The sequence below is a fragment of the Phyllostomus discolor genome, chromosome 1, assembly GCF_004126475.2.
Source record: "Phyllostomus discolor isolate MPI-MPIP mPhyDis1 chromosome 1, mPhyDis1.pri.v3, whole genome shotgun sequence".
Classification (NCBI taxonomy): Eukaryota; Metazoa; Chordata; class Mammalia; order Chiroptera; family Phyllostomidae; genus Phyllostomus; species Phyllostomus discolor.
The window spans coordinates 81,902,250-81,926,146 of NC_040903.2; the positions used below are offsets into that span (position 1 = coordinate 81,902,250).

A 23,897-nucleotide genomic window follows, 5' to 3' on the forward strand; every position below is an offset into this window, starting at 1 on the left:
CCAGCTTGGTTGATAGGGGAGGCTATGCCACAACCCTACAGGATACCTACTATATTAGGCCACTTGATCAAGCCTGGGAGATGTAGCAGCTTGATCTAACACATAGAAACAAATGCAGGGAGCCTGCCAAAATGAGGAGACAAAGAAACATGATCCAAATGAAAGAATAGAACACTCCAGAAAAAGAGCTAAACAAAATAGAGACAAGCATTCTACTAGATGCAGAGTTCAAAACACTGCTTATAAGGATGCTCAAGAAACTTAGTGAGAACCTCAACAGTAAAGAAAAAAAAAAGATCCAGTCAGAAATGAAGGACACACTAATTAAAATAAAGAACAATTTACAGGGAATCAACAGTAGAGTAGATGAAGCCAAGAATCAAATCAGCAGTTTGGAATACAAGTAATCAAAAACCAACCAATCAGGACGAGAAGAAAAATAATCTAAAAAAACCAAAATAGTGTCAGGAGCCTCTGAGACAACTTCAAGCTCTCCAACATTTAAATCACGGGGGTGCTGGGAGGAGAAGAGAGAGAACAAGAAATTGGAAACCTATTTGAAAAAATAATTACAGAAAACTTCCCTAACTTGATGAAGGAAATAGACATACAAGTCCAGGAAGCACAGACAGTCCCAAATAAGATGGATGCGAAGAGGCCCACACCAAGACACATCATAATTAAAATGCCAAAGGTTAAAGATGAAGAGAGAATCTTAAAAGCAGCAAGAGAAAAGCAAAGAGTTACCTACAGGGAAGTTCCCATAAGACTGTTAGCAGATTTCTCAAAAGAAACTGCAGGCTAGAAGGGATTGGCAAGAAATATTCAAAGCGATTGAAAGCAAGGACTTACAACCAAGATTGCTCTATACAGCAAAGCTATCATTTAGAATCAAAGGGCAGATAAAAGCTTCCCTTTAGATAAGAAAAAACTGAAGGAGTTCATCATCACCAAACCATTACTATATGAAATGTTAAAGGGACTAGTTTAATAAAAAGATAAAAAATATGAATAAAATGGCAGTAAGTACATACCTATCAACAACTAACTCTAAAAAACAAACAAGCAGAACAGAAAAAGAATCATAGATACAGAGAACATTTTGATGGCTGCCAGATGGGAGGGGGGTTGAGGGGTAGGAGAAAAAAGGTGAAGGGATTAAGAAGTACAAACTGGAGAGTCATGGGGATGTATGGTACAGTACAGGAAGCAGAGTAGCCAAAGAACAAATACGCATGACCCGTGGACATGGACAATGGTGTGGGGATCGCCTGAGGGAGCGTGGGGGAAAAATTGGGACAACAGTATTAGCATGATAAAATATAATTAAAAAAAGAAAAAAGGAACCTGTGACTTTAATGACAATTTCAATTAGTTGAAAGCAGACTCATAGGACTCCTGGGAAGCATGCCCCTTCCTCGGGTCACTCTGTGCCACAAAGCAAATGACTGAAGTCTTGTCCCCAGAAGGAGGTAATGGGTGATTATCCATCACCCATCAGGGTTACTCTCATCATGCCCACGTTCCTGTTGATGTCAGTCTCCACATACTCTTCAACTTAGCTTTCTTCAACGAATGCTACCTCCCTTATAAACCTTTGAAGGGTGGCCGTTTTCGACCTTAGACCCGAGGCAGGAATCCCTCTGTTCCTCATTTGTAGACACCTAGACTATTTTATCCTTCCCTACCCCAGGTCCTCTGAATTCATACCATGGGATCACAGCATATCCCTAGCTTTTCCTTACATACAGTCCCCATTTCTCCATTACAACTCCAGTCATTTTTCTTGGCAATTTTAATGGTCAAAGAAATGATCCACCCTGGTTTTAATTTCTGACCTCCTCGCCTCCAATCATGTCTTAACACCACCTCAACTACCCACTCCCACAGACTCTAGACCCTAGATCTTGTCATCACCAGTATCTAAATTTCCCCCAAATCTCAATTTTGAGCATTCCATATCCTGACCTCCACTTCCTGAGCTCTTTGACCTCAACAGGACTACTACTATCTTTTCTCTATCCATCATTCATTCTGTGTTCCTTTCACTAAATGAGTCACTCCCTTGTATATGTCCTTAAGTCCCATGCTCCTCCATTCTTTGTACCAATGCTGTTTAAATCCAACTTTCCACCCAGCTGCCAGATGTGGCTGGAGGAAAGAGGCAGTTATGTTAACTGGTTTCACTTTTAAGTTCATGAGCCGCATCCTAAGATGGGCCCTCAGTGCTGCTTGACAATCCTAATATATGCCACCAGTTAGTTCAATGTCTCCCCCTCCTAGGGGACCACTTCACGAAACCTCTCGTGCTCTTCGCCCTTTCTCAGTGGATAGTTCGGCTTCTCTCACAGGGAAACGGGGGCAGTCAGAAGGTAACTACCACAAAGTTCCCCTACTCGGATGCCTCCTCGAGATGTCCACGTGGCTTTACTCTTTGCTCAACGGTCGCCTTCTCAGAAGGCCTTCTCTGGTTACCATCCCAACAGAGCGTTCTTAATTCCCTTACCCAGCTGCTTCTTCACAGCGTTCACCAGAGCTGACACACACAAAGGTACCGTCTTTCCCCCGGTCCTCCCACTCTCACTCTCAACTGCTAGCACTGTGGAAGCGGGGTTTGATCTGTTTATGCCTAGAACAATAGACAGGTGTTACGTGCTTATAAATATTTATTGAATGAAAAGTGAAATATAGAGAGACAAAGGACTTTTGTCTTTCTTAAAGTAGAAACATGATCCTTTTCATTATAAAGTCACAGTATGTAGTTGCCCTTAGAGTGCTGCAGTTCTTCCTAGTGTTCAGTAAGATTCCTCTTGCTAGAGGCAGCTCAGTGTAGGAACAAGTACAGTCCTGGGGGTGGGCGCCGCAGGCAGTGAGTGGGTAGAACATTTGGCTTTTACTCTTAGCTCTGCCACTAATTAGCAATGTCATTTGGGGTGAGTCATTTAACTTCTCGATTCTATCAGGGCATGTAAGAGAGTACTTCTATGTTTATCCAAAGAAAAGAGATGTACTACACAAAACCTGTAAAAGTCATACACACCAACAGCAATTTTCCTCCTGAAGTTCATCAATGGGACATTCACAGTGTATAAAATTCCATCCCACAATCTAATGGGTCCTTAACAGTTCTTAAAGTAAATCAACTATTAGTAAATTAGAGATTTTTTTTTCCATCAGAATAAAATCTCTCAAAATTCAAGATGGTAGTCTTAAAGTCAATTAACTTGGGTAGTCACATATGTTATGAAAAATTTTTTGATGTGAATATGCGGAAAATGCCTAATTGAGAAAGATGAATTAAGATTAGACTTAGTCGATAAATAATATGTATTTTGAGAGTAGCATTCCTTTTCGTAATATAAACGAGGTTTAAGTACTTGGTAAAGTCCACAACTAATAACTTATGGATTCAATATCATTGCATTTCACCCAAGTAGTGAATTCAGGACATTCTATGTGAAAATGGCAACAAACCAACCAACCCCCCCTAAAAACTCATCAATTCCCACCCCCCCTCCACACAAAAAAACACCAAACCATGCTGTCAAGCAAAATATTTTTAATTAGTAGGCTGATCATAAATAAATCCACATAAAAGATTTAACAGAATTACAAAGAGTTTTGTGTTTCTTCTGTGGACTCAATTCATAATACACATTAGTCAACCTTATTCTCTAACCGTGACAAAAAGAGTTGTCATCCAACAATGCAACACAGTTTAAGCAATTCATAGTCTGTAGTTACATTTTTACATTTTCTTTACAAATGTAACTTTTATGTACATTATATATATATTTTTCTATAGTTCATGTACTGAAATTCTATTGTTTTTACAGGGAAAATATTGAATTCATTTAATGAATACGAATCACTCCTTGTTAAAAAGTAATTCATATAAATAACACGGTACCCACTGCCTTTTGGCATCTCTTGTCAAAGCTCCAGCCCAGAAATGTCATGTCAACTATAAGAAAAAAGAATTTATCTAATTTTACATTACACATCATTCCACATTAGCTACATAAATTTGCTGGCTTGCACTGTACTGCTGCACTACTGGAAATGTGTCGAAACCAATTCAAAATATACTCGGTGAAACAGCATTGTCACCACCACCAATTTAGGCTGAAGAAAATCTGTCGGGTTCTTTCTCTTGTTTCCCTTCTGCCTCAGACAGGGGCGATGCTAGGCACCAATGTCTTGTGATGACAAATGCCTTCATTTCAAATGTCCAATGTGCTTCTCGGACAGATCATGCTTTACCTAGGTCTTTTTCTTAGATGCAACTTTATTCCACTTCACTTACAAATCTGTTGCTGAATGTGAAGCAAAAATTCATAGTAAGAGAATGCAGCTTCTGTCCGGTCTTCAATCAAATGTTGAAAAAATTCCGTTTTGGCAGGACTCTCATCTCTGAAAAAGAGAAAAAAGTATTTACCTAAAAATTCACATTATTAACAAGAATGATTTATACATTTTCAAAATGTATGATACATGGGGACTTTAGTAAAATGGCACATAGGGGATATTATTCAAATAGCAACATTCTACCACTAGAATATATTTTGATAATATTATTTTAAATTTGCCTTGAGGACAAACAATTTTACAGACTGCACAGGATGAGGAAATTTTCTAGTTAAGTTATAGAAGTACATACTTTACCACATGAAGAACTGGGCTCAACGGTCGGCTGTCTCTAAGCCAAGTTATAAAGGATCTGGTTCTTTCTGACGAAAGTGTATCTAGCTCTGGAAGATGTGTCTGGTAAAAGAAATATAATTAGGAAGTTATTTTCTTTCTCATAGACTTTAGTACTATTTTGAATCAAATCATAATTTCCACTATCACCAACTGCCAGTCCTCTATTCCCAGCCCCAATAGCAGCAACTAAACAAATAAAATGTAAATTCCTGAGAAGTCTGTTTATATTTTTCTGGGTAAGTCAACAAAACATATTTGATGGTAAGTACATCACTGACATTTTATGTGTATGCTAAGACTCCAAAAATCTATTTTTTTATATATACACACACACACATAATGAGTTTTTTTCCTGCCAGGGTCAATTTAATAGTCAACTAAGAAAATCAAAGTATATAGTTTGTAAAAAATTTAAATGAAAATGTTTGGGTTATATTTGTAATTTATGCCAACATTTAAAAAGTAAAAGATCAGAAAACATTTCTATGAACTGGTTGTTCAAATCCTTTGCCCATTTTTAAATTTTTCTTTTGCTTTTAGGAGATGGTTTTTTTCTTAAAGGACTGTAAGAGAACTTTATATACTAGAGAAATCACTCCTTTTTCAGTCATTTGAGGTACAGATAATTTTCCAATTTTGTTGTTTGTCTTTACTTATTTTGTCAGAGATGTTTTATTTTTATGCTTCAGATTTATTAATCTTTTCTCATCACTGACTTACAAAGGCCTTGCCCATTTTAATGTAATAAAGATTCTTTTTCTAATATTCCATTTTTGTCTATAGTGATTTGAAATGTAACCTTTACCACATTATTTTTCAGGAATTAGAACCATTTCTGAATTTTGTTCTGTTACACTGATATGTTTATTATGCAAGTATCAATACTGCCTAATAAACTACAGCTTTAAAATGAAGCTTACTATTTATTTAGGAGAATTTATTTTCCATATGCTTCTCCCTTCACTGTTACTATTTTTTAAAACTTTCCCTAATTATCTTCATTTGTGGAGTTAAACAACAACAGCAGAGCATGATAAAAATTACACTGACATTACATTAATTTCAGGAGAATGACATAATTATGATATCCAAAAATAAGGTAGACCTTTTACAATTAAATGTAGAGAACTGCTTTTGGAATATTTCTTTGCTACTGGTTAATACACATACAGTAAAGGCCAACTGAAAAAATTATATTTACTATCATCAAAATAATACTGAAAGTTCTTGTTTATTGATTGATTTTAGAGAGAAGAAAGGAGGGAGACAAAACCTCAATTTGTTTTTCTACTTATTCACGCATTCATCGGTTGCTTCTTGTATGTGCCCCGACTGGGGATTGAACCTGCAACCTTGGCGTATCAAGATGACACTCAAACCAACTGAACTACCTGGCCAGTGCATCAGCACAGTAATTTAAATTAGAAGGTAAAGTTCTTGGAAAACAGTGTGGCAGTTCCTCAAGAAGTTAAACATAGAGTGTACCATATGATCCAGCAATTCCAAGACCAGGTTATATACACCCAAGAGAACCAAAACATGTTCACACAAACACATGTACTATTCATGGTAGCACTACTTACAACAAGCCCCAAAGTGGAAACAACCCAATGTCCATGAACGAATGATTGGATACACAAAGTATGGTATATCCAAACAATAGCGTATTATTTAGTCATAAAAAGAATGAAATACTGATGCATGCTACAACATGGGTGAACCTTGAAACACTGCGAGAAGTGAAAGAAGTCAGACACAAAAGGCCACATACTGTGTGATTCTATTTATACGAAAGTCCGAAACTGGCAACCCCCCCCCCCCCTCCCCAGCTATGGAATGGAGGTCAGTGCTTGCTGGGGAAAGGAGGGGAAACCTGGGAGACACGGGTTTCTTTTTGGGGCTCTGAATTAGATGCTGGTGATGGTTGTACAACATTATGAATATCCTAAAAACTAATGAATCTTATGTGAATTTTGTGAAACTATGAATCTTATGTGTAGTTTATTTCAATGAACAAAAATTTAAAGCAAATAAGCACACAGAAAGTTAAAACTGTATAAAAACCCACTCACCATTTTCTGTGGAATTGATGCAAAATTAGGATACCCAAGCACTTCCTCTATGAAGCTGTTGTCACAGTTTTTCCCAACCCAAATATAAAAATCCTAAAAACAAAAATATATATATATATATTAAAATACCTCCTTAATTAGAAGCCACTATGGCTCATTTTCTCAAAATTATGAAGCATAAGAGAGGTAAAATATACTATTTCAAATAAAGTAGGAACATAAATGTAAAAAGGAAATGTAATTGGCACGTTTACAATCTACATCCATGAATCTACAATGCTTCTTATCTTCTTTGCTTAAATTTCAAGACTTCCCATAGAATGTGTTTTACCTTCTTCTTCCCCCCACAACAGGAATGTAATTGTTTTATTTTAACCAGGATAACTGACTCACAGTATCTCCTATCCACTATTTCAATGACTGTGTCCATTATTTTTCACTGATGTACTCCCCCTATGACTACTGGAATCCTTTTCCAGCTGATAAGGCATCACTTATGAAGCCACTGCGACCACTCTGACACCCCTCCCCACCACCTTGCCCAGTGACTTCCCCTGAACTTCTAATCATTAACAGCATCTCTGACAATGGATATAAGCTGAACTAGAAAAATTCGAGGTCCACTTGAATTTTATGATTCTAGATCAGGGGTGTCAAACTCATTTTTACTAGGGGCTATATCAGCCTCGTGGTTGCCTTCACAGGGCCAAATGCAGAACTCCTTGCCCCTAGTTAAGGGGCAGTTACATTTATACAGGCTTAAAATTACATTTGGCCCTGTGAAGGCAACCTCGAGGCTGATGTGGCCCCTACTGAAAATGAGTTTGACACCCCTGTCTAGATGATAAAATCCTTCAAGACAGGAACTTTTCTCTTTATCAAGTATACATAATCTAGGATAGTAAATAAACCATGTTAACAAAATTTATTAATCTGTGATAATAAAGTAATATCCAACTAGAAAAGTCTAAAATGAATTAACCCCTTGTGCCAGTTACCAATGTGCTGCCTCTCAGCTCCTAATCCACCTTTCACTGACTGATCTGTGAGAACAGAGCTGGACCCTGTAAGTGTTTCTCCTTTTGTTGGATCAGCATTAGGCTTTGTCAGTAGAGGGTGCTTACAGAGCCACAGTCCATAAGGAAAGCACCTTCTCTTGTCAGCTTCTCTGCAGACAGTTTTTGAAGAAGTGGCTGAGGCACGACCCTGTCATTAACATGTATTGCACCCTGAAACAGAAACAGAAGCAATGTGAATGCACGTACACTGCTATCATCATAGTTTGGAAGCTAATGGCCACTAGCTCTTTATAAAATAGTGAAAAATAACACCTGAGGATTTTGTAGGATGCAAATAATTACTGATAATACACTATGACTTTGCTGTTCAATCAAGACACTCAGATGTATTCAAATTGAAAAGATAAAAACACAAATATGTAAAACAATCTGTCCATTACTTCCTTTTGGAATCAGGGTATATTAAAAGTATGACTAATAAATCTGCTGTCAAGCAAGCTAATTTTTTATATTTCTCTATGAACATTACACTGAGCAGATTCCAAAAAAGTAAAGCTTCAATGTGAGGAGGAAAACGCACACTACATATGTGCATATTAAAAGCACTGACAAACACCAGATCCAGTTTACAATATCATCAAAACTGCACTGTGACCACATCAGAAGCCACCAGTATCTATAAAATAAAGATGGAAATGTCCACTCTACCACTTGGCTTTGTAATAAATATTATAAGCAAACCCACAAGGCAATTAATCCCCATATGAAACTTTTTTTTCAAACTCTGTAACCACAGATAGTTCGTAACCATGGATAGGACACTTGATAGTCCTAGTGTCCATATTTAATATATTAATAGGGAAAAGTGGGTTAAAAATTGTTAATTAATACACTACTACCTTACCTACAGAATCAAGACATTCAAGTACACTCAAATTTAAACATTTCAAATGCACTAAAAGAAACTGTACCTCATCTATCAATCTGTCTATCCTGTATAGGTTGGGGTGAACCATCTTCATCAGATGAACAAGTGGCTGACACTTTATCTGACACATGGCATATACACGGTCATCCAGGCGTGTGCTTGTGCCGGTTCTGAATGCTTTCTACATTAAAAAAAGACAAAAAAATTCACATAAAACATAAATACAGTGGACAATCATTAAAATAAATAGACAACATTATCATGGAAAAAGTACGGCCTTCAAATCAGACCTACCTAGATCTGACATTTAATAGATAAGTATGTGAGTGAGTGAGTGAGTTACCTTCTCAAAGCTATACTGTCACCATTAAAAAACAACCCCAACAAACAGGGAAAACAATACCCAACTCTCTAGCTGCTGTAAGAGTTAATTAAGGTGATGTGTATGTATGACACATATTATGGTGCCGGAGGCATGGAAAGATGTTCAGTGAATATTAATCCGTTCCTTAGTTTCTTCCCAGAAGCACATCCACAGTATGCTATAACTACCCCATCATGCAAGCAGCTCCCACATCTTAGAGAGTGAGGTCACAGGGTTTCACAACAGTCATCCTGTGTTTGTATACCTACATTTTCCACTCATCTTTGCCTGTTCTTCAAAACTTTTCCAATGCTAAATGGCATAATCCTCTAGTTAAATATATTATTTTTTAAATCTAGAAAAGCTAGATTTCATTTCTTCACCTATGTATCAAAATTTTACTATTTTTCAGATGTTCCCTTTATGGTTTGTCTCCTCAATCATTGTCCAGGACTCTGAGAAGCTACAGGAATATGCAGTCAGACTCAAGGCCTGGCGTTCTCTCCGACATTGTGGAAAGGGGCTGTGTATAACAGTCAGAGCCCCGTGCTCCCCTGTGGCGCCTGGACAGGGCCCAGGGAGAATGAGTGCTCAGGGATATCTACACTGGGTATGTATAGAGGACTTTAAAACTTTATTATATGTCACCGTGTACAGAGAGATACCTGTTTGAGAAGGGCCAGAACATAGAGAGGAAACAATTTGAGGGAACCGGGTGCAATCAGCCCAGAGTGCTGTAAATTTGAGACTGTGGAGCCATAAGCAGACAGTGAATCCACCACAGCATTCACTAAAGCATCTCTTGCATCTGACAGACTTGATGAAATGGATCGATCCACAGCTAGAGAGCAACCAAAAGAAAAAGGTACTTAACCATTAGATTCCAATGAATGTTGTCAGAAATAAGATTTACATCCATTATTTAAGAAACCATCAATTTCATTTCTAGGATAAAAAATACATTTCACCTGCATCCTCATTTTTAAAATATCTGCTTATTACATACTTTTTCTGTCCTAAATCTGACAGTAAGCACAAATTTAGGTTGTTTTGGACTTTTTGTTTTAATCTCTTTTATAAAAATACTTAACCAATAAGGGTATTAGAAAACATGTACCATCCATCAACTTTTAAGAAAGTTCTGGGGATATTTCCATTACTCAAATAAAGTCACATGTATATTTTGTTTTCCTGGCCAAACAATGTTAAACTTCAATTTAAAAAAAAAAACTGTAAAGAATAAACAATGTAAGTTCTGCAGTCTCAGTGACTTGCATCCTCTAACAGGCCTGTCAAAGCATCCCCAGTTCAACAAAGAAAGACCACTGGACATAAGTCCTCATGCAGATACTGAAAAGCCAGGTATTAGTGTGAAACTTCAAGTACATATTTTATTAAGATACAAATAACCTACACATAAGCCTAGGTATTAAAAATACTGTTCTATTCATGGGCAATAACCAGGTTCATTTCATGTCTAAATCCAGCTAAAAGATAAATTCATTAAAAACAAAACACTCAGTGTTATATTAATTCCCTAATGGACTTTTTTAAACTGACATACAATAAAACTTATATTCTCAAGTACAATTCCATGGTGGTGGTTTTATGTCGAGTGCAAAGCCATGTGATCACCACAAGGAAGACACACAACAGTGCCACCACCCCCACAGTGTCTCCTTGGGTTGCCCCTTTGTAGTAAAACGCTCTTTTACCCCAACCCTGATAATCACTGATCTACTCTTCATCCCTGTGATTATTTCTTTGCTAGGATGTCCTATAAATGGAATCCTATGTAGGTAGTGTTTTGCTTCTTCACTCAGCATAATGCCCATGAGAGTCATCCACATCTGTTCATGTACCAACAATCCTCTTTTTTTTGCAGAGTTGCAGTCCACTGCATGAATGTATCACAATTTGTGCATACATTCACCAGCTGAACGGAATCTGGGTTGTTACCAACTCTTAGTGATTATGAATCCCCCAGAAGATTTTTAACCCAAAGAAATAATGAGAAATATAAGAACAGTCCAGTTCACACTGATGTAAATGAAAATGTAAAACATACACTTTATAAATAAGGGATTTCTAGGGTTAAAAAAAATGCCCAAGCTTCAGTTTTTAGGATGGAAAAGTGCATCTCCCTTACTTTTTCACTCACCCATGTTTGCCAGAAGGCAGACGGCAGCCTGCACGTCCACTCCCGCATACACATCTGCCAGCGAACTCACCACAGGCAAACAGAGTGTGTGCACTCGAATTCTCCGCTCGCCTGAACAAAGTGATGGACATTGCAAAACATATTAGACCAGGAAACAAAGAAAACATGTCCAAATATTAACCAAGCTATTGTTCTGACTGGATTAAATCACCAACAGGATACTGTCATGTAAAAACAAAGTTCTGCAGTGAATATGTTTTAAAGAAAATTAAACATTCTCTAAATCTGAAGATATACTTGTACTATGGACACATACTATATTTGAATATAGTTGAGTATTAAATTTTAGTTTTTATTTTAATATACATATTCTAAATTATACCCAGCATAGTAAAATGTCAGAAAACTCATTAAGACCACCAATTAACAAATGTAGCCATAAGTGCTGGGATGAATTTTTTATTTTATGGAACAAGAAATACTGCTAAAAATGGCATGACTGAATTTAGCATGGACTGTTTACCAGACACACATGATCCTGGGAATACAAGTCTTCTACAAGTCATATAAGATATCATTTAAAGATTAAAAAAAGAACAGAACATATATCTGGTTAACTGATGGAAATCCCATTACTTCCCACTGTACGTTCATCCTTTCTCCCTACTCTCCCAAGCATGTGAAAGGGGGGAAGAATTACTGCTGCAAGTTCTATTTCATTTCTCTTAATATTACCTTTGCTTGATGTATATAACAGGGCTGTCTGAAAGCACACTAAGGAAGTATCTGTCAAACTTTCTTCAATTGACAGCTGTACTGCAAATCCAGCATCAGGATTGATGTTGGCAAGGGATAACAAATCAGTGGAACGAACAAAGAAGTTTCCATGAAAAGTGTGCATTGAAAGACCTAGAGAAGAAAAACTTGTTATAAAAGATGAAGTAATGGTAGTATCTTTATTTCAGGCTAAACCTACCTTGTAAAGTAAAAAAAAGTCTCTGATTTTGAATCAAAAGGATAACTAGGGGGTAGCATTGAAGTATTGGTAGAGTTCGAAAACACCAAAGAATCAATGTAGGTTATACAAAAGATTTAACGCACAAAATTTTAAAAGTGAGGGTCACTATAAAACTCATTTAGGAATTAAAATAAGGGATCAGAATCCCTCCTGCAAACATTCACAGAAAACCAAGGCAATGCAAGTTGAAGACTGTGTGAATGATCATGAAAGAAAGACCATGAATTTGACCACTTTCATTTAAGATCCTCCGTTTTTCTAGTTCTCCTTCTAAAATTACCCCAATACACGCTTTCTCTTAAGTTCTTCCTAATAAAGCAAAACATTACTTTTACCGACTTACTCAAATAATTTAAAAAATTGGGCAATGATTATTCAACAACTATATATAAAAAACATGGTACAACTAGCTGGATCAAACATGAAGTCTTTTATGATGAACAACCATTATAAGCAGTCATAACTAGTCAATATGTAAATGCTTATTAACTTAATAATAAAGCATAGTTTTTATAATTTCATACCTTTAGTACACCTTATTCTCATAACAGCTTCAAATCCAATTTTTCTTGTGAGATAACGTTTTAATTCTTTTTGTAACTTTTCTGCTTGTGAAGGATTGTGAGTACAATGGAAAGATGGATAATAATAGATGCACCCTGCTGAATACTTGGACATGCAAGCTTTAAAGAGAAATAGAAAAAGTGTTAACTACAGAAACAATAACATCTTAATTGTCCAATAGTAGTATAGATTCTATATTATCAAGGAATCTAAGTCATGATGAGAATATCAAAGCTGTCAAAATAAGGATAATGTACAAATCTGAGAAAACACAAACATTTGTAAAATGTAACATACATTTTATTTTTGAGCAGAATGATAAAGAAATCATATTTTAAGAACAAAATACTAACAGCATTTGATATTTGTATAGTGCTTTAAAGTTTACTGGTAATATTCATAGATATTGTCTATCTAATCCACATGTCTCTCTCTCCAAAATACTGAGAACTCTTACCGAAGACTTTGTATTAATTTATATGCTAAAACTGTTTATGTAAACAGATAAACATGATGATATCTCCTTACCTAGAGAAGACAGATCAGAATACTGTGAACTTAAAAGGAACAGATCCACCGCAGTCTGCTGCCCTGAGCAATCTAAAGCGAGTTTCTTATAAAAATCAGTTGCAGGGCCAAGATGCTGTACAACCTAAGTCAACATGTCATAAAGTAAGTGCTGGAAATCTTAAATTATGCACATATTTCTATGTCTTTCTTACAGTAAAGCAGAAAATATCCTTTCCCCAAATCCCCAGCAAACTAAAGAGTTTTTAACAAATGTCTATACAGTTAGCACAGATTTCCTGTGAGACTAATGATTGCTAACATTTATAAAGCATTTATATGCCAGCACCGCTCAAGATGGTTTATACAAATTATTTAACTCTTGTAATAACATATATTTCATGGGTTATCTACATTTTAGAGATGAAAAACTGAAACAAAAAAATTAAGTAACTTGACCAGTTACATAGTTATTGAGTAGCAGATGCTGGAATATAAACCCAAGAAGTCTGGGCTGCGGATTGAGTGCTGCTACTTTACACAGTGGTAAATCACAGTCAGACAGCCGTTAGATTAAGGAACGGTTTTCCTACTGGTAGGAGGATTCGAGCTGAGATGGCACTGGAGAAAGAGTTAAAAGTGCCAGAGCCAGGCTCCAAATTCTTAATTATTATGCTATACTGCTTGACCAAATGCTTCAATCCTCTCAGTCACATTATGTAGTATATGGTTATTACACTCAAATGTGAAGGAATATGTAAACCAGAACAGACATTTAAAGCTTTGCAGAGCTGGTGTGGTTTCAGTGTGGGAACTGAAAGGTCACCAGTTTGATTCCCAGACAGGACACAAGACTGGGCTGTGGGGTAGGTATCTGGCTGGGGGCCATGCGAGAGGTAACTGATTGATGTTTCTCTCCTTCTTTTGCTCTCCCTTCCCCTCTCTTTAAAAAAAATTATGAAGTTTTTGAGTCTTGAGAAAGTAGAGAATATTTCTGAAAGTTAAATGAGAAAAAACAAAACTATACCAAATAATTCAGTAAATACAAAACACCTTCCTCTGTTTAAAACACCTCAGTATTCTATAATAGGCTGCAATGGAACAATGAACTCAATGTTAGCTGCACCTGTTGGTGAGCTTAAACAATCTCTTTGCTTCAATTTATTTTAAAATTAGCTTCTTTCACAAAAGCAATTAAAAAACACAATTTCTTTAAAAAGTAAAATATGGGCCTTGGCCAGGCAGCTCATTTTGTTAGAGCATCATCTAGATATGCCAAGGTTGCAGGTTCGATTCCCAGTCAGGGCACATACAAGAAGCAACCAATCAATGCATAGATAAGTTGAACAACAAACTGATGTATATTTTTCTGTCTCTCTACCTCTAAAATCAATTTTAAAGAAGAGTAAAATATGTTGCTATTTTTCTCTAGCAAACTGGTGAAAACTAGAGAAGCAACAATAGTTAATAGTGGCTAGATGATAAGAGTCATGAAGAGTACAGGTTAATAAAAAGCCCAGTAAGTAGCCCCAACCAGTGTGGCTCAGTTGGTTGGGCATCATTTTGCAAAGTGAAAGGCTGACAATTTGATTCCCAGCCAGAGCAGCACATGTTTAGGCTGTGGATTTGGCCCTCTGGTCGGGGTGCACACAAGAGGCAAGGGTTTGATGTTCTCTCTTACATCAGTGTTTCTTTCCCTGTCTCCCTCCCTTCCTTTCTCTCTAAAAACAAACAAATAAACAAACAAACAAACAAAATCTTTGAACAACTAAATAAAAAACCCAATCACTAAAATACAATAATAATTTAAACAAAGTTATATGCTTTGACCAAACAATTTTACTTTTTAAAATTTATCCCAAGGAAAAACTGAACATAACACTAAATATTTATGACACTATTAAAAGTGTTTGGTTCATATCCAGAATTAGTTGTAATGGCATTTTCTCATATATAAGTTGAAGCCAGAAAAGACTTATGTACAGAACAAAAAGGACTATTACAGTCTCTGATTAAAAGGTCAGTTAAAAAATATAGTACATATATATGGTATTCACTTATGTTTATTTGTATGTGTTTGTATATCTTGATAATGAGATTATTGGCTTACATTTGTTTCTACTTTCCAAGTTTTATACCATGATTTGTGTTACCTTCATATTAAAAGTTTACTAGTATGAGCATGTTACATTATAACATATCAGATTTGGTAAGCATATCACTTGTGTAATAGAAAAGAGCACTGGAGTCAGAATATCAAGTCCCATTTCACCATTACTATTAATGAAGATAAATAAATAATTACACAGTCTCTAAAGGCAGAAAACAGCATCTTGAATACGACAGAGAAACAAAATATAAAATACCTTGGTGCTCGATCTCTGATTAGGATCTTCTCTGGACTGCAGAAGTCCTGCACCCAAGGAGGGTAACTGTGTCTGAAATACAGACACACGGCCACCTGTTGGAGACATTAATTTAAAGGCAGCCTGAAGCGCAGGACCAAGGGCACTGTGTGTTTCTCTTGTGTTGGTGAACATATTTGGCAATGCATTCAATAAGTCTTTTATAAGCTGGGAAAACAAAGATTAAAGTTAAATTACTGAGAGGGCAAGGCAATATTCTTCTTCAAAACATCGCAGAGTGTAGTATGTACCACTACATTCTGGGAGACTATAAGCTGAGGAGTGAATGGAAATGTTACCATGCTGTCTATTGAAATGTTAATATACCAAGTAAATGTGAAACATTTCAGTAAACAGTTGAAATAACAGAAATATTTTAATACTTTAAAGAGAAAAATCAATCTCACCTCTTTACTTTCATGTAGGTTCACAAGTAAGCTATCTGGAGTAGGCAGAAAAACATCTATAGGGAAAACATATTTTAATCAACAGATAAATCAAGTCTAAAGATTACAATATAAAAAATCTTAGTTTTCATCAGGCCATTCATGTAACGAGTACTATAATACTGCTTTATTAAATATATATTCTCTGTATATGTTATACACGTGTGTATACATGCAAAAATATACGTACATGGGTGTAAAAAACTTAGAATCAAGTATTTTATAGAAACAATTATTTTTAAACAAATATCTAAGTGCACCAAATTATCCTTACAGCATTATGATATAATGCATTGTCAAATAAAGTAGTATCAACTCCAAATTCTGTAGTTAAAAAGATTTTTATTTTATTCACTACTTACCATCGATATCAGACACAATCAACATCTGAGGCTGAGATAAACCTTCTTGCAAATTGTAGAAATGAATAGTGCTATCAAAAGTCACAAATCCTATTCTTGTTCTTGAATCTCCAGGAAGCCTAAAGATAAAAATGACAATTTTAAAGTTAAAGTGCTTGGTAACATATTTAAATGAATAATGAAATAATAAACTAAGTCTAAGAATAATTACTTAGGCTTTTTCATGGAGGATAGAAAAGCCATCCCTATCTAAATAATCAAAGAAGAGCAAAGATGAAACATTCCATCTTCAGATGAAACACTGACACATTTCGACACTTTGAATTCATAAGTCAGGAAACTGAACTATATTCAAATAATAAACCAAACCTAAGAATGACATGATTAAAAAAAAAAAAAGCCCTGGCTCATGTGACTCAGTGGATTGTGTACTGGCGTGAGAACTGAAGAGTTGCTGGTTCCATTCCCAATCCAGGGCACATGCCCAGGCTGCAAGCATGGTCCCCAGTAGGGGGTGTATGAGAGGCAACCACACACTGATGTTTCTATCCCTCTCTTTTTCCCTCCTTTCCTCCTCTCTAAAAGTAAATAAATAAAATAAAAAAAAAATAAAAAAAAGAATTTACGTTATTTAAAAAAAAACAAAGACTTCTTGCTAATTTTGCTTTGAAACACATTCTTTTCAAGTAAAAAATTACTCGTATTTTCCATTCCAATATTACAAAAAGTGTATCTTGTTTAAACATTTTAAGGGCAGAATGACAAGTACTTTCCTAGAAAAGACTGAATGTAATGCATATCAGATTTTAATGCATAAAGTTTTAAATAAAAACCACATTTAAGAAGATCGAGATATTTTATTTATCATCCATCTTTTAAAATTTTTCTGCCAGAACTCAGTATATTCAAGTCAATACCACAACTTAAAAGAATAAATTAACTCTCCATTACTCAAGCTTTTCTTATGAATAAAATAAATGCTGAATCGTACAGAAGTGTATTCCTAAGTACCACCAACTATGTTAACTATTGTTATGTAATTTGTTTTAGTAAAGCTTTTAAAATATTTTTGAATATTACAGAATGTCAAAACAGTATGCATGAAAGAAATAATTATCACCACTATGCATGATCCATCAGGTTACTAAGATATAGTCTGCAAACTATGTCTAAAAGTATTTCATAGAACAGAATGCAACAGGTTATGTGGGTGTTTGGATTACCAATACGGGTCAAGATTTATCATGTTTCTGCAGACCAATCTTCACCTCTCTGAGATTTCTAAAGTCATTAAACATATTAGGGTTGTTTGCTACCAATCAAAATGGAGACTTTACCTGCTCTGCCCCAAACTCAAAAAACACGGGGTTGATCTGGAACTGCTCCAGCATCAAATTCCCCTTTCTCAAAGTTACTTCCACAGCTCTTTCCAAAAACATATTACTATACTGTTGCTATTCTCTTACCTTTACTTTTTTAACTTTCCTAATGCTTCCATTTTTCCCTGTAATTATTTATGTATGTATAACTATTATATATAGTATATAAATAAAACTATTTATAAATAAACTAAATTTATTTTTATATAAATACAACTATTTTCCATTCCCAGTTTTATTCTTTTGGTTTTGCACGTTGCACTTGTTCCTATTCCTAGGGCTATATCCTCAATCTTTTCTAGTATGTTCACTCTTCAGTCTTAAAAACAATTTCTGTGTAGTGGGTCTTCCACTGCCACTCACAGCTAAAGCTGTATATGAAGTAAGCACTTGCAACTAAATATAGGGCAAATGCTTCAATCAAGGAGAAAAATACGAAAGCTCTAAGTTACTATGAAACTAAGCAAATAATTTAATATCTCTGGATTTTTTTTTGTCTTGCAGGTACCAATGTTATCAGTTTTATTCACAGGCCAAGATTAGTGATATGCAGACTATAATTACCAGAGTTAGCACTCATCAGAGCAAGGACTCTCAAATTCAATGGAAGACGGGGAAGAACCTTTTGGAATCACCAAGAGTACTTCTGACAAAGTATTTATACATAACCACCTACACTTTTGCACATATGAAAAACCAATGCAGTGTGAACCACCCTTACTAACAATCCTATGTCTTCTCTCTCATGTGTGTTGAAATGTACAAACAACTTTGTTTTCATGGGACTTGGAAGGTTCACTGTTAAAGCTAATTGAGGGTCTCCTTCATGACTACTATCTGCAGACACACAGAAAGGAATTAAAGCCAGGTAAAAGCAATCTATCCAATACTGGTTCTACTTTGACAATACGGTTTATTACTAATGTGCCAAAATGAAGAGCTCTGTTCCTGACTTCCTGCAAAATATGCAGCAGAAAATCAATTCCCTTTCCCCCTTTATTTGGCTCATCCTTTTATTAGCATATTTAAAACCATCTTATGAATCTCTGGCTGGGTAGCTCAGTTGGTTAGAGGGTTGTCCCAATACACCAAGGCTGTGGGTTTGATCCCCAGTCAGGGCACATGTAAGAAGCAACCAAGGAATGCATAAATAAGTGGAACAACAAATCAATGTTTCTCTCTCTCCCTCCTTCTCTAAAATCAATCAATAAAAACTACCTTATGAAAAACTCCATTTCTACAGCTACATTTGCCTCACCCAGATTCTTTACACCCTGACCAAGTTGAGTTCTCTGGTCAGATCTGCTAAGTCACAGAGATAGTTAGATGAGATCTAAATTCCTTTCTAAGTATTAAAATGTAGGAGACCACTCTGTGTGGCGTAGGCCCAGCTCCCAGTGGAAAGCAAGGTCCACTTGCTTTCAAGGTCCAATGCACAGGACCCACGCCCATGGACAGGTTCTCCTGTGGGGAAATGTCTCCTTTGTCCTAGACCTGCATTGTACCTAGGCCACTTTGAGACTTGCTTTTGCTAAAACCCCTTCACCCTGAATTGAGACAGCAAGTGCTTACTGTAACTTCCTAAAATCCATGCTAAACCTTCCAAGGATGAATGTAACCAGTTCAACCACTTTTCCCTTTTCATTTGCAAATATCCTTCTTCTGTGATGTGATTAGCAGCAGCATCTCCTTTGTTTTCTGTAAAAGGTAATCACCTAAAGCGAACCTGTGCATAGTAAATGAGGACCATCATGTAATGTGCCCAGAAAAGAAATAAAGGCCTGTCATGGTGGAGGCCACTGCTTTTGCTCCCCTTGAGAGAAAAGTCCACAGGACTCAGTAGTCTGTGTAAATTTGTCTTGTATCTCATCCATAATGTGGTAGACCCCATAAGCCGGGGTCTACATCATTACAACTTTTATGATTTTATGATTCAGACAACAATTCATAAGTTATAATAATCCAAGTAGTAGGATCCATATTCTAACGCGGACAGGAAGTACTCTTAGTGATAGATAAATAAAATCAAATTTATTAAAAACCAACACTATGAACTGCTAGTAAATCTTTCACATTTCTATATCTATATACACACATAATATGAATAAAAATAATTCTTACTTGTCTAGATTTTCTAACAGTGACTGGCACAAAACTGTCAAATACCCAGCTTCCACTGCATTATGAGACACATCTAAAACAAACAAGTAAACTGCAGGTTGAGGAGGACGAAGCTGAAAGAAATAAAAATGATGTAATTTATTTATTTAGTAGGTATGTAATCTTTTTATATCACCATAACTACTGGATACTTATGGAGTATATTATACAAAAAAATATACATAGAGGATGTTCTGTAAGATCTTATGAGCTCATGAAAATGACATTCCTCAGCCCAAACTGGTGTGGCTCAGTTGGTTGGAGTGTGGTTCTATAGACTGAAAGGTCGTGGGTCCGATACCCTGGTCAGGGTATATATCTAAGGTTGTGAGTTCGATCCCTACTCAGGGTGTGTATGAGAAGGCAACCCATCAATATTTCTCTATTTCTCTTTTCCTCTTTCTAAAAGCAATAACAAAAATGTACTGGGTAAGTTTAAAAAATAAAATGAAAAAAAAAAAATGACATTCCTTTAACTTTTTTCCTTATTTGAAAGTTCGTTGTGAATTAAGCTTAAGGCAGTAACCATCTATTTAACCATTACACAGTAATGGTTAAATAGATGGGCTAAATATTTTCCTGACAGAGTCTTGGATGAGATATCTTTCAAGTGAAAATTAAACTCATTTAATATCAACCTCTATATCCCTTTCTTACCCCTAAAAACACTTTTAAAATTTATTTTCTTTACCTCGATAACCATTATTAGTATTAGCTATTGGGTCACTTGGTGGTGGTCAAACCCCAAGGGTTAAGTGCGAAGTATAAAGTCCTTGTGACGGCATTCCAAGTACGTTTAATCATGCTCTGCTAGAGATATACCGCATACTGAAGTATTAATGGGTTAAATGTAGGTTTAGTGCCCTACCAGGTGGCTCAGTTGGTCGGAGCATTGTCCTGTACATCAAAAGGTTGTAGGTTTGATTCCAGGTCAGGGCACATACCTGGGCTATGAGTTTGGTCCCCAATAGGGGTATGTATGGGAAGCAACTGATCAACTGAAGTTTCTCTTTCACATCAATGTTTCTTTCTCTAAAATCAATAAAAAAACCCCAAAAAACCCCATGTCCTCAAGAAAGGATTAAATAGAATAAAATAAATGTAGGATTAGCATTTAATAAACTCCAGGGTGGGTGAGGGGAGAAGGGACTGGAGTAGACTGGGGATAGATGAAATATATACAGCACAATGTTAATAATTATTGAAGCTCTATGATGGGTAAATGATGGCTCATTATACTATTTTTTCTTCTTTAAAGTATGCTTGAAAACTACTGCTGTAGGAAGTTAAAATAAAAGGATATATAAAATCCTTTTTTTAAAAAAAAGGATCAAGCAGGGCCCTGACTAGTGTTGGCTCAGCTGGTTGGATGTCAGTTTGATTCCCAGGGCACATGTCTGGGTTATGGGTTTGGTTCCCGGTTGGGGCACTTACAAGAGGCAACTGACTGATGTTTCTCTCTCTCTCTCACACCAGTGTTTGTCTCCCTCTTTTTCTCCTTCCCTTCCCCTCTCTTTAAAAATAAATAAAAGCTTAAAAATAAAAAATAACAACAAAAAATCAACCAGGGATCATGTGGGCCATATGGCAAAAATTAAAGATTACTTTTTGCTGTACCACTCATTTAGACTGAAGTTCCTAAAGTGCCAGGGAAGAGTTGGGAACAAAATAAGTTGTAAAGGAGGTAAGAAGTTGAGAGTAATAGTGACCAGCTTTACTACAGTTACTATAAAAACAGACAAGAAAATAGTAGTTAAGTAGGCAGATGCTACATTGGACAAAAAGAATCATAAAAATTATAAAAACAAAGAAATGGGTCAAGCATTAGGAATAGAATACACATTAGCTGTTCCTCTTCACTTTATATTATTGTACTCAAAAAAGATAAAAATAAGGAAATAAGGGTATGGAAGAAACAAGTTATTATAAACATATTTAGAATGAATAGATATGATAATTAAGATGAGCACAATTTAGACAATTTAGGTCAAGAATTTGTTTTTGTAAGTAGAAAATTAGAATGAGAGATTAGAGTCAGTATAATTAAAGAGCAGGTAAAAGTTTAAGATGAACTGGTAACAAAGATTATAGTGAAGTCAGTATTCATTTATCTTGATATCTATAGTAGGTAAAGCAGCACGATTATATCTTCAAGAGCCTGAAAACTTCAGTTTTTGAGAAAAACATGAGTTTTTCTGTTGGAAGGTCTTACATATTAAATGATAAAAGAATATTTATATTCATTCCATGTAAGTAATATAATCAGAATGGCAACAAATTGTAGATGTTAGTGCTCATCATAAAACATTACTAACATGTCTTAATGATATAATTGTAACCCTTACAAAGAGTTTTCTATTTGTTAAGTATAAACTTTCTGCATTGTTTTTAAAAATGCATTTTTAAAATTTCAAAATTAGGTCAAGAATTCAATTAACAGCAAATTACAAATGACAAATACATATCTTGTGACTAGCTTTAACACTGAATAGTTTACCATGTAATCGGAAGAGGCAATGAACTCCACGGTTGAATTCAGAACTTCTGGTCGTTTATGAGGCTCTCCGTAAGATCGGGTAAGGGGGTTATACATAAATTCTTCAGGAACTGGATAAGAATTAGGAATCCAGTAAAAATTTAGTAACATAATTTGTAACTAAACACACATGTAAACTCCTAGGAAAGTGTTTATTTCTATCACTGGTATTTATATAAGGTTCACAAATAGTTCTGTGAGCATCTAATGATAAAAACTAATTCCTTAACTTTTCTTTAAAAATACATATATATATTAGAAAGATTAAAAAACTTTTTTTCTGAAATTAGGTTAGAAACCGGAACACGGGTGACTTTACTTTTTAGATTTGGGCTCTATTTATTACATCTCATGACATGAAAAAAAAAAAATCACACAGAAACACAAACTTGAAAGCTATCATACTAAGATGGCCTAAGAAATGACTAAAGGGGAAAACACACACACATGCACTGAGTTGAATGAACATAATGTATCAACAGAATACAATTTTAACTGGTCAGGGTCAAGCACAATTAGTTGGTGTGACCTTATCTGCACACCCTTCACTGCTTGTTTTATGAATACTTTTTAGTTTGACCTTGCTGTCAAACTAAATGAGGACTTCTCATTAGCAATGATCTCCTTAGCTAGCCAAAATGAAGTGTTGCTAGCCTATATTCTCTCCATTAAAAGTGGTACGAAAGTTTTGAAAACAGTGAGGAGACTAGATAATGACAAAAATGCCAAAATGTCAACAATAATATTAAACATACTTATTTTAAGTATCTTGCCCTGGCTGGGTAGGTCAGTTGGTTAGAACATTGTCCTGATACATTAAGGCTGATAAGATCCCCAGTAAGGCATATACAAAATCAATGAATGTATAAGTAGTGGAACAACAAATTGATGTTTTTCTTTCTGACTCTAAAACTCCATAAACTAAAAAAAAAATCTGAAACTCACCATCATTGACTCTATAGCACAAATTGCATTTCCATCGACGCTGATCGATGAAGGACACAAAAGGGTTGATATATGTCCGACAAGATCTGCACCTCACAATGGTATTTGATGTTATCACTGGTAATTGCTAGGAAGTAAAATTAAAGATGTTGCAGCAGAAAAACACCCCAGAAAAAATGGAACACATGCTGTTGTGCTCACATTCAGAACAAAACTGTAACTGTGTTTTCAAATAGAATCATTTTAATAAAATCCAGTGATGTGTTGATTAACACAAGCAACTATCAAGTTTTTTCCCTCTTGTGTCAAAAACTTCTGTAAAATAAC

At 35.6% G+C, this 23,897-nt stretch overlaps 1 protein-coding gene and 1 non-coding gene across 9 annotated transcripts in view; both read right to left on the minus strand.

Annotated features, from left to right (window-relative positions):
* Positions 1 to 3,541: 3,541 nt before the first annotated feature.
* SEC24B (SEC24 homolog B, COPII coat complex component) overlaps positions 3,542 to 23,897 on the minus strand; it is a 90,688-nt gene continuing 70,332 nt past the window's right edge. For all 8 annotated transcript variants that reach the window (XM_036025427.1, XM_036025419.1, XM_028506014.2 and 5 more), the window contains 16 exons: positions 23,571 to 23,697; positions 22,587 to 22,696; positions 20,051 to 20,163; positions 16,551 to 16,669; positions 16,150 to 16,205; positions 15,704 to 15,910; positions 13,359 to 13,482; positions 12,791 to 12,949; positions 11,984 to 12,157; positions 11,249 to 11,359; positions 9,753 to 9,928; positions 8,767 to 8,904; positions 7,901 to 8,005; positions 6,777 to 6,869; positions 4,661 to 4,764; positions 3,542 to 4,413 (listed from right to left, as the gene is read on the minus strand). In XM_036025427.1, the coding sequence (XP_035881320.1) occupies positions 4,299 to 4,413; positions 4,661 to 4,764; positions 6,777 to 6,869; positions 7,901 to 8,005; positions 8,767 to 8,904; positions 9,753 to 9,928; positions 11,249 to 11,359; positions 11,984 to 12,157; positions 12,791 to 12,949; positions 13,359 to 13,482; positions 15,704 to 15,910; positions 16,150 to 16,205; positions 16,551 to 16,669; positions 20,051 to 20,163; positions 22,587 to 22,696; positions 23,571 to 23,697 (2,031 nt within the window). In that variant the 3' untranslated portion in view covers positions 3,542 to 4,298. The remainder of the gene's footprint in view (positions 4,414 to 4,660; positions 4,765 to 6,776; positions 6,870 to 7,900; positions 8,006 to 8,766; positions 8,905 to 9,752; positions 9,929 to 11,248; positions 11,360 to 11,983; positions 12,158 to 12,790; positions 12,950 to 13,358; positions 13,483 to 15,703; positions 15,911 to 16,149; positions 16,206 to 16,550; positions 16,670 to 20,050; positions 20,164 to 22,586; positions 22,697 to 23,570; positions 23,698 to 23,897) is intronic.
* Positions 9,498 to 9,697, minus strand: LOC114493628. The gene has a single exon (XR_003684249.1). It is a non-coding gene; the product is annotated as a small nucleolar RNA SNORA73 family (small nucleolar RNA).